Source organism: Gossypium hirsutum, chromosome A11 (assembly GCF_007990345.1).
Source record: "Gossypium hirsutum isolate 1008001.06 chromosome A11, Gossypium_hirsutum_v2.1, whole genome shotgun sequence".
Classification (NCBI taxonomy): domain Eukaryota; kingdom Viridiplantae; phylum Streptophyta; class Magnoliopsida; order Malvales; family Malvaceae; genus Gossypium; species Gossypium hirsutum.
Genome location: NC_053434.1, coordinates 88,217,540 through 88,228,420, shown reverse-complemented (window position 1 = coordinate 88,228,420; position 10,881 = coordinate 88,217,540). Strand labels below are relative to the sequence as shown.

The 10,881-nt window shown below is 30.9% G+C and overlaps 1 protein-coding gene across 1 annotated transcript; it reads left to right on the top strand.

The window, feature by feature from the left end:
- Nucleotides 1-6,394: 6,394 nt before the first annotated feature.
- Nucleotides 6,395-10,349, top strand: LOC107890000 (high mobility group B protein 1). Its single transcript, XM_041082304.1, has 7 exons — nt 6,395-6,727; nt 6,848-7,042; nt 7,194-7,274; nt 7,374-7,445; nt 7,549-8,442; nt 8,749-8,907; nt 9,241-10,349. The coding sequence occupies exons 2-5, from the start codon at nt 6,932-6,934 to the stop codon at nt 7,618-7,620; spliced, it is 336 nt and encodes a 111-aa protein (XP_040938238.1). The 5' UTR covers nt 6,395-6,727; nt 6,848-6,931; the 3' UTR covers nt 7,621-8,442; nt 8,749-8,907; nt 9,241-10,349.
- The last annotated feature ends 532 nt before the right edge of the window (nt 10,350-10,881 follow it).

The following is a 10,881-nucleotide window of genomic DNA, read 5'->3' as shown; positions in this document are numbered from 1 at the left end:
ATTATAGTAATACAAACTCAGATTTATTCAGTTACTCCTCGACAACTCTTTTTCCTTTCCTTTCGATGCCGATGCCTCAGGTTCCTTGTTAGCTACGGAAATAATAAAAATTTTCACTATCAATTACAGCATTAAATTATGACAAATAATTGAATTTGTATTCAATTCCTACTTATTCCCAATTTAATCCTAACTAAATTCACTTACTTTTCTAACTCAATCCATACTTCATTTCTATTCAATTTCCTATCATATTCACCCTAACCATCAAATATTCATAGTAAAACTCTAATCTCAAGTTTCTTTCAATTTAGTCCCTCTAACATAAAACTTATAGCTTCTTTTACAATTTAATCCCTTAATCAATTCTAACTTGAAATTCATTCAATTAAATCCCTAATTCAACAATTTGTTCAACATGAACCATGCTTAAAAACCTATGAACTTCCAAAACCTCAACTTTATTTCAACAAAACTTTGTTTTAAAGCTTCTAAAACATCAAAATTAAATAAAAAGTACTTAATTGACTTACCAATCAAAGCTTTAAACCTCAAACCCTTAGTTTTTCCTTTTTCTTTTCTTTCTTTCTTTCTTTTTACTTGCTCTGTTTCGAATGCCTCAGTTTTTTTTTCCTTTGTTTCATTTATTATACATACATTAATTAATAACAATAATAATAATTATTATTATTATTATAATAAATATCTTTTTATTAACAAATATTTATATTACATTTGTCACCTTTTAATTAGTTTGTCATATAAAAATCTTATATAATAATTATTTATGTAATAAATATATTTTACTTAAGAACAATAAATAGATAATAAATATCAATTTTAATAAACAATACATGTATTACAATTGTATTATACATATTATTACGCATGTATTTTATCTTCACCTTACATTTGTTATAATTCAATTTATTCGATAATATTACTAATAATAAGTATAACAATAATTTAATAAATATCTATTTACTTAAATAAAAAGTAATTAAATATTTATGTTACAATTGTATACATATTATTATTACATTTGTATATTTTTATCACCATCCACTTGTCAAAATCATACTATATTTATCATATAAAAATCTAATTATTTTAAATTGATTTAATAAAATTTTATAACTAAATTAAATATTTATATAATCATTATTTAAGTAAAAATCTTAGATTTTTACTCCATTTTGCTGCCTCATCTTTCCAAATAGGCTTAGTTGCTTATTTCGTCCTTGTGATTTCCTATTAATCTATAACTAGACTTTTACCCCTTATTCAATTTAGTCTTTTTTTTCTAATTACTATTAATTAAGCTAAATTCACCTAGTTAAAACTTAATTAAGCTCACTACTAGACTCATAATTACTCCTAATAATTATTTACTAATTCGGTTTATTAAGACGGAGGCTCGATACTGTACTTTTCTAGTGCCAGTGAATTTTGGGTCATTACATTTCTTCCCCCTTAATAAATTTCGTCTTCGAAATTTTTTACCTAAGAAAAGATGGGGATACTGTGCTCTTATCGTCTCCTCCGGCTCCCAAGTCGCTTCTTCCACACTATGACTTCTCCATAAAACTTTTAATAAGGGAACTCGTTTATTTCTTAATTCTTTTACTTCCCGTGCTAAAATTTGAACCGGCTCTTCTTCATAGGAAAAATCAGGTCGAACTTCTATATCTTCAGTAGAAATGATATGAGAAGGATCTGATCTATATCTCCGAAGCATCGAAACATGAAAAACATCATGAATCTTCTGCAATTCCAATGGTAAAGCTAACCGATATACGACCGACCCGATTCTTTCCACAATCTCATACGGTCCAATATATTGAGGACTCAATTTACCCTTTCAGCCAAACCTCAAAAATTTCTTCTACGGTGATACTTTGAGAAATACTCTATCTCTGATTGAATATTCAATGTCCCATCATTTCAAATCAGCATAATATTTTTGCCTATCAAATGCCGCTTTCAGTTTTCCTTTAAACTTTCTAATTGTTTCCTCTGTTTCTTGAATTAATTCTGGCCCAATTAATTTTCTTTCATTCAATTCTGTCCAACATATTGGCGATCTACATCTTCGACCATATAATGCTTCATATAGAGTCATTTGAATGCTAGATTGGAAACTATTATTATAAACAAATTCAGCTAATGGCAAATAACGTTCCCAACCTGATTCAAAATCGATGATACAAGCCCAAAGCATATCTTCTAATATTTGAATTACCTGTTCGGACTGTCCATCGGTTTGTGGATGGAAAGCTATAATGAAACTAAGTTGAGTACCCAATGATTCATGTAGCTGCCTCTAAAATCTTGATGTAAACCGAGGATCTCGAACTAAGATTATGGATACTGGAATACCATGTAATCTCACAATTTCTAACATATATATTTCAACAAGTTTCTGCAATGTCCAATTTGTTCTGACCGCTATGAAATGTGCTGGTAAGTCATCAACTATCACCCAGATGGCATTCTTTTTGCTTGCTGACAGTGGTAATCCCGTAATGAAATCCATCGTGATATGATCCCATTTCCACTCAGGAATACTAATAGGTTGAAGTAGTCCAGTAGAAACCTGATGTTCCACTTTATCCCGCTGACATGTCAAACATTTACTAACATACTCAACTATGTCCTTTTTTATTCCAGGCCACCAATATAGCTCTCGTAAATCACGATACATCTTTGTACCTCTAAGGTGTAAGGCAAATGGACTATCTTGAGCTTCTCGAAGAATTAACTCTTTAAGCTCAGAAGTAGATAGAGTACAAATTCAATTTTAGAATCTCAAACAACCATGATCATCAACACTGAAATTTTCTACTGAATCCTTTTATATCATTTCTCTTTTCTTCATCAACTTGTTGTCTTCTAGCTGTGTTGATCTAATCTGATCAAAATTACTGGCTTTACTCTCAACTCGGCCAAAAGACTCCCATCATCATTGATACTGAGCTGTGAAAACATTGCTCTTAATTCAATTGCAGCTTTTTTACTTAGTGCATCAGCTATAACATTAGCTTTTCCCGGATGGTAATCTATAACACAGTCATAATCTTTTAGGAGCTCTATCCACCGTTTTTGTCTCAAGTTCAATTCTTTTTGAGAGATGAGATATTTCAAACTTTTATGATCGGAATAGATATAGCATTTCTCACTGAACAAATAATGTCTCCAAATCTTCAAAGCAAAAATCACAACTGCTAGTTCCAAATCATGAGTCGGATAGTTATGTTCGTGTGGCTTCAATTGACAAGATGCATAGGCTATTACTTTTCAATTATGCATTAGTACACAACCCAGACCACTCAAAGAAGCATCACTATACACTACAAAATCTTTCCCCGACTCTGGTAATGTCAGAACTGGTGCCTCTGTTAACATTTGCTTCAACTTTTCAAAACTTTCTTGGCACTGATCATCCCACACAAATTGTAACACCCCTTACCCGTATCCGTCGCCGGAACAGGGTACGAGGTATTAATGAATCATAGTATATACCATTAAATAAAACCTAAACAAAAATATGGCATACAATTAGATCATGAATCATTATAACATATGCCTTTAATAATATTAGCCAATTTCAAAGGCTTCGTACAAAATAATCAGTCAAATACTATACTTAATATTTTAAAACCTAGACAATTATGACACGTAACAAAATAACTAAGTCTTCTATACATGCTATAATTCAAAATGTTTAGTTCAAATACCCAAAAATATTGATAGTGCAGGCAGATCTTCAACGATCCTTGACTCCTGTGCAAGCTAGACAACACTATAAGACAAAAGAGAGAAAAGAGTGTAAGCTCATAGCTTAGTAAGCAAGTATGTAAATAATGAATAAAGAATCTAATATGTTTACACAATAACTCAAGTGTATCTACTTTTAATTTCACCATTTACTCCACTTTGCTCAAGCTGTCTCTACTGTGTCATACTCACTAAATAAATCATAACTCGAGTTACAAAACTCAAAATTCAAATCCGTAAAATTTTCCTGAAACTAGACTCATATTAATTTTTACTAATTTTTTTTCTAGAATTTTTGGTCCAGCCAATTAGAACAGTTTATTAGTTAAATTTTCCCCTATTATACAGCTCGACTGATCTGACCTCTGTTCCCTACAAATTGAATTTCTCCTAGTACACAATTCAAATAGCCATGAAATATGTTTCATTTAAAACTAGACTCAATACAGAATCTAGACATATAAACTATACTTCTTAATTAGTTTTGTACAATGTTTAATGATTTTTCAAAGTTAGAACAGGGGATTACATAGTCATTCTGAGCAAGTCACACACAATTATAAATATCTCAAATTATAGAGTTCATTTACTTGCTCTGTTTCTTTTACATGAAAATAGACTCATTAAGCTTTAAATTCATATCACATTCAGCCTCTAATTAAATTCCTAATATTTTTGGTGATTTTTCAAATTCACGTCACTGCAACTGTCCAAAACAGTATTATTGCTAATTCACTCTTTCACACTTTCTTTGTATTTACCTCATTTAGCCTACATATCACAATTCACTTTCACCACATTTCATACATTACAAGTGTAGGTTCATGATTAAAATGTCACTATAAAATCATCCCGTTGAACAATTCGGATCGATCCTCGATACTTAGTGGTTTCAGCACACAGCTCCACCATCATATTTCATATAATTCGGCTCTCTTGTACACATGGTGAACACTTAGTACCACCCATGTGACCTAGCCAATTTATCTCATAGCTCTCTTGTCTACATGGTGTCCTTCACTTGGAATCACACATGCGACCTAGCTACATTTATCCTCTCCCGTAGCTCTCTTGTCTACATGGGATACATCCCGTATCACACATGCGACCTAGCTACTACATAGTATCTCGTAGCTCTCTTGTACACATGATGTGCACTTAGCACAATACATGTGACCTAGCACTACAGGAGAATAGGGATTTAATGGCGTTTTTAGCAGCGTTTTATCAAAAAACGCCACAAAAATTTTAAAATACAGAGCAATAGTGGCGTTTTTGGTAAAACGCCGCTAAAAACAAAGCAACAGTGGCGTTTTTTACTAAAAATACTTTGTCTTATTTGTTCTTTTTTAATTTTATTTTTTTCACTGCTTTTGGTAAAACGCCGCTAAAAGTCATATAACTCCTAAACCCCAAAAAAATCATAAACACTAATCTATAACCCCTAAAATAATAATTATTAAAATTTATGGTTATACAATATATTAAATATTTTCTTATATAATCGTAAAAGAGATAGTATTGAATTTAAAATATTGAATTAATAATCATTACAGTTTAAGGTTTATGGTTTAAGATATATGGTTTAGGGTTTAAGCAGGTTTATGAGTTAACTATGGTTTAAGATATACGGTTTAGGGTTTAAGGTTTAAGAGTTAACTAGTATTTGAAGGTTTATGATGTGGGTTTAGAGATTATGATTTAGGGTTTAAAGGTTAAGGTTGAAGTTTAAAATTGGACAATTATTAACTTCTTAAAAGATAATTTCCTTTCCAGATTCTTACCTAGGATGCTATTAAGAAAGGGTGATTTTGATTGTGGCAAGCTTAATATTAATTAGCATTTGTTGAACTATGTATAATTTCCAAGTTTATATAACATAGAAATATCTTACAGAGTGGACATTATAACTAGAGTGTTCCAATAGAGAAATTGTTTTATTAAAGTTATGTAACTTTGTATAAATATCTGTTTTTTTTGTTTAAAGATATTTAGATTAAATAGAATGTCTCAAATATGTCTTAGGATTCGGCCAAGTATGTCTTAGGATTTATGGTTTAGGGTTTAAAGATTAGGAGTATAGGGTTTAAATTAATTAGTGTTTTTAATTTATATGATAAATATTTTCTTATATAATTATAAAAGAGATAATATTAATTTTAAAATATTGAATTAATTATCATTATAGTTTAGGGTTTATAGTTTAGGGTGTATATTTTAGGGTTTAATTTTTAGTGTTTAGGGATAAATATGGGGATCAGGGTGCAATTGTATATATAAATTTTAATTTGATCTAGCTCTTGTAAATTATTAACACAACTATTGATATAACATCATTTTATATTTATATTGCATACATAAATATTTATATTTATTCAATATAAAAATATATTGATGTATTTATTTTTTAATATGTCTATGATTAAATCAAAAATAAAAACTTAAAGATTTAATATTTAAAAATTTAGTCCATATTTCAGTTAAAAAGTTTAATATTCAAAATAAAAAAATTTAAAAAAAATGATAATCTCAATATAAAAATTTTGAAAGAAAAAAATAGAAAAAAATATGTTAAAAATGAAAAAAAAAATTAAAATTAAGAAATAGTGGCGTTTTTGAATAAAACGCCGGGCCATTATTTTTCTTATAAAAAAACACAAAATACCGCTCGTTAACCAAATCCCTCAAATTTCTTTTTCCCTTCTACTCTCAAAATTTGCCCCCAAATTTCCTTTTTCCTTTTCATTTCACTGCACTAAATTCACCCACCATAGCTACTTCTTTTCTCTCGATCTGTTAGGGTTTTTGGAGAAACAAATGGAAGTTGAAGAGAAGGAGAACGAGGAAGAAGCTCTCACATTTAGAAGATGAAAATCATGTTCTACGACAAAAAGCATTGACCCCATCCCCGAAAAGCAACCGTTCTAACTTTTTAAAGTCATTTTCAGATGTAAGTGCTTGTATGTTTTGTCTTTGATGGCTTATTGGTGCGTTAACCATTGTGTTTGTTTTTCCAGTCTGACAGGCATTCTTTGTTCAATTTCTTCTTTATTTTCTTATTAAATGCCAGTGAGGAATTTAGGGGTATTTTCAAGAAGGAAAATCCTAATGTGAAGGCTGTATCAGCTGTAAGTGAATTAGTACCCCTTTGAGCATGATATTGGATGCATGTTTTGTAAATGGCTTTGGGGGTTGTTTCTTTGAACTTCTTTGCTTGAAGGTTGGTAAAGCTGCGGAAGAGATGTGGAAATCCATGTCTGAGGAAGTAAGTGCTGGAAATCTTTTTATATGGATAGCAATGTGTTCTAGTTTTCGATGGGCATTGATTTTTGAATGACAGAAATTCTGTGTGGCTTACTGTTCTGAATTTATGCATATGCATTATCATTATGATTTTAATGCTTGTATTTATACAGGAAAAAGCCCCTTATGAGGTCAAATCTGGACAAAGGAAGGTTGAGTATGAAAAACAAATGAAAGCCTACAACAAAAAACAGGTAAACGAAGTTCAAGGTTATTTCTTTTATTTCGAGTAATAATTTGCTTGACTTAGCTACTTTAACCCCCCTTTTTATTTTGACAATCATAATTTGTAGGAAAATTCTGCTAATGGCATCGGAGATGATCACGAGGGTGAGGAGGATGAAGAGGATGAGGCTAGTGAAGAGGTAATTTCATTTTAATCATTAGGACTTTACTCGACCCGTGATTAGGTCTAAATTTGTTTATGTTGTTTTTCTGTTTTATATTTATGATGCTTTACTCCTTCAGAAAGGACAACATCTGAAACACGAGGAGGACGATGATGAGGAAGAAGAAGACGATGAAGAAGAGGAGGATTGAAAGTGAATGGAGGATTTGGATATAAAATAGTTTTTAACAGGGCAGAAAGATGTTAGGTTTTGTTTGGTCATGCATATAGGTGAAATATATTACCTCTCTGAAATATCTATAGTATAGTGATACTTTACTATCTTTATTGCTTTGATATATTTCTAACATTAAGCTACATGTTTTAGTTAAATACTAACATACCTTGTTTTTAGTTTTCACCAATTTGTTTATCCTTGGTTATAGTTATTGCTCAAAATGAACTTTTTTTTCCCAATATTCATAAGATTCGGATATCTATAAACAATTTAGTTAATTCAAATTTTAAAATAGATTTGCATATTTTTATGTTAATAAATTTGTAGATATTTCACTTGCTGTTATCTCTATTTACAACAATAGTGCAGAAAATAGCATAAGGACAAAATGATTACGTGTAAATTTGTTTTGTCTTTATTTTCTTTGGCTTTTTGTCTGCTGGCACTCAACGCTCTGGGGGAAACACTGGTTTACTTGGGAGAGTTTCTTATGTGAGTTCCATTGCAATATTTATTTCTGATAGACAGATTCATGTGATACTTTTTCTTTGAAATAGTATTGTTCATGGTCATTGAACTTTGTTGTTACTGCATGGCCTGCACTATTTATTTCTGATGCTGTAACTCGTTTCAATGGCTTTCAAGCTGTCAAAGAAAGAAAAGGTGATTGAGGGTTATATTGTCTTGTTGTTCCATGATGTGTTTTTTATGTACTTACTGTAGTACAGGAAAAATGGTGCATAATGCAGGATAAATGGATTAATGGTGCAAATGGTGAAGCTCTAGCACAGTGCAGGTAAAAAACCGTCGCTTCTGAAATTGAGGTTATGGAAAGAAACTAAACTTGTGATAAATAACATAAAAATTGGATAATTCTTCTATTTGATCTTCCTTATTAAGGTGTTATTTCCTTCATTGAACTCAATCATAAATTCATAGAGAGACCACCTTGTCGAGGAGCTGATTGGCTGTTAATGTATAATTAAATTTATAAGATGTAATATTTAGCCAGTTGCTAGTCTTGTAACTTGGGCCATTTTTGACTTCATATACATATTTTTGTTAGATTCTTTTTTCCTTACTTTTGTTTTTTATCTTGCAGGTTTTTACTGTGTTGAACCTATTCTATATGTTATGCAGAGGCCAAGAGCAAGGACTTTACAAGCTGTTCAAGTGTATTTTCAATCAGTAATTGCAACCAAAGATTTTATCTACTTTATCTACTGCCTTACATTTGTCACTTCACATCATTGCCTTAAATGTAAGCATTCTTCTGCTCATAAACACTTTTTACATTTTTGCTCCTAAATTCTCTTTATTATTATGTAGTATGATGAATTGATATGGACCTTCACTACAGTTGCTTTGATTCCCATTTTATGCTGATCACTCGATGTTTATTCAGATAAACTAGAAAGCCTAACCAATATGTTACAAAGGAACAAATAACTAAATCGCAATATCTTTTCTAACATATATTATATATATATTTTTTATTTCAAGTAAAATAGCCTTAGGACCTTAAAGACTTGATTTTAGATATATATATAGTTTTCTAGTCTCACCATGGTGATTTGCATGGATATGTTTGTAGGAATCATCTAAATCTGGGAATTGGAGCAAGGAAGTGAAGCATGAAGATGATTCTGATGTTCTCATTGAATGCCGAAACGTGTACAAATCATTTTGAGAAAAGCACATCTTGCGAGGTGTGAGCTTCAAGGTTATATTTTTTTTTTTGCTTTTATGTTTTCTTTTATTCTAGAGGTACTTGGGGGACTATATGAGGGTCATTTCAAGTTATTAGTCACCTTCAAACTCCCCAATTGAATATTCTCTTTTCATTAGTGTTTTGGGGTTTCGACATTCTTTAGAACAATATTAAAGGATAGGATTGAAGCTAAGGCTGCATGCCGTCATTGATTCTTAAAGGCCAGTTATCTGGTTGTTTGGTTCTAAATTTGATTAGTTTGGTCTGTTTCCTCTCCTGTACCATCTTCCCTTCTTTCAGCCTCATAGTTTTTATTATTAATGTCCTCTTTCATTGGTGTATAAAGCGATGACATGATTACAATAATTGGTTTTAATCTATGATGCTCAGACTTGAGATGCTTGGCTGAGTAATTCTATGACAGCTTTATACTGGCAAGAATTTTGAATCTGTGTCAAACATGGTTGATGGCTGGATATATTGACAACTCATTGGCTGCCTTGCTGGTAGTCTAGTAGGTGTAATGGTCCTTGGTTATCTAGATCCTTGTTGACTATCAATCATGGTTGGTATGCACTCAACGTTTGACATGAAAAACTGGAAATTTGGTCCACTTCAAATTTGATGTACTGATAGCATGTGTTTTCTGATATCAACAAGAAGGATAGAGAGTAAAAGAATGTCATATAATATGCCATCTTGGTTCAGGATTGTACCTAGTTCTATATTGAACCGAAGCTCTTCTTTATCAGTCCATCTCAAATCAGACTGGACAAATTGTGTCTAATGATGTATACTTTGAATTTAGTGAGGAGTGGAAATTTAGAATCTCTGATTGTGTATTTGATTGGTGGTTAAATAGGTGATGTGTCGGTCATGCATGATGTATCATGGATATCTATAAACAATTTAGATGTTTTGTTGTTTTTATTAATAAACAAGATGCTGTATTTAGACTTGCTGTTAGTAAAAGACTTGCTGTATTTTATTTATATCTTTATATTTAATCTAATTTTTATTATTTATTTTAATATTTAATAACTTGAGTTCTAAGTTTGGTTATTAATTTATTATTTTAAATTCTAAATTTGAATTCATCAAATTTTATATTTAATTTTAAAGTTAAAATTTTCATACAAAATTTAATTTGATAATGAATTTTAATAGAAAATTTTTATATTTATATCATGGATATTATTCTCCTCAATATTTTGATAATGAATTTTAATTTTTCATGACCTTTATAATATTTTATAATATATTTTTTTAAAATTTCATGACCTTTAGCGGCGTTTGTGGGAAAAGCGTCGCTAAGGGTTGCGACCTTTAGCGGCATTTGTGGGAAAAGCGCCGCTAAAGGCCACAACCTTTAGCGGCGTTTGTGGGAAAAGCGCCGCTAAAGGCCACGACCTTTAGCGGCGTTTTTTTTTTTAAAAAACGCAAAAAAACGCTGCAAACTTTTGTGGCGCCATCTATAGCGGTGTTTTTTGTGGCGCTTGTAAAAGCGCCGCTAAAGGCCTAAAA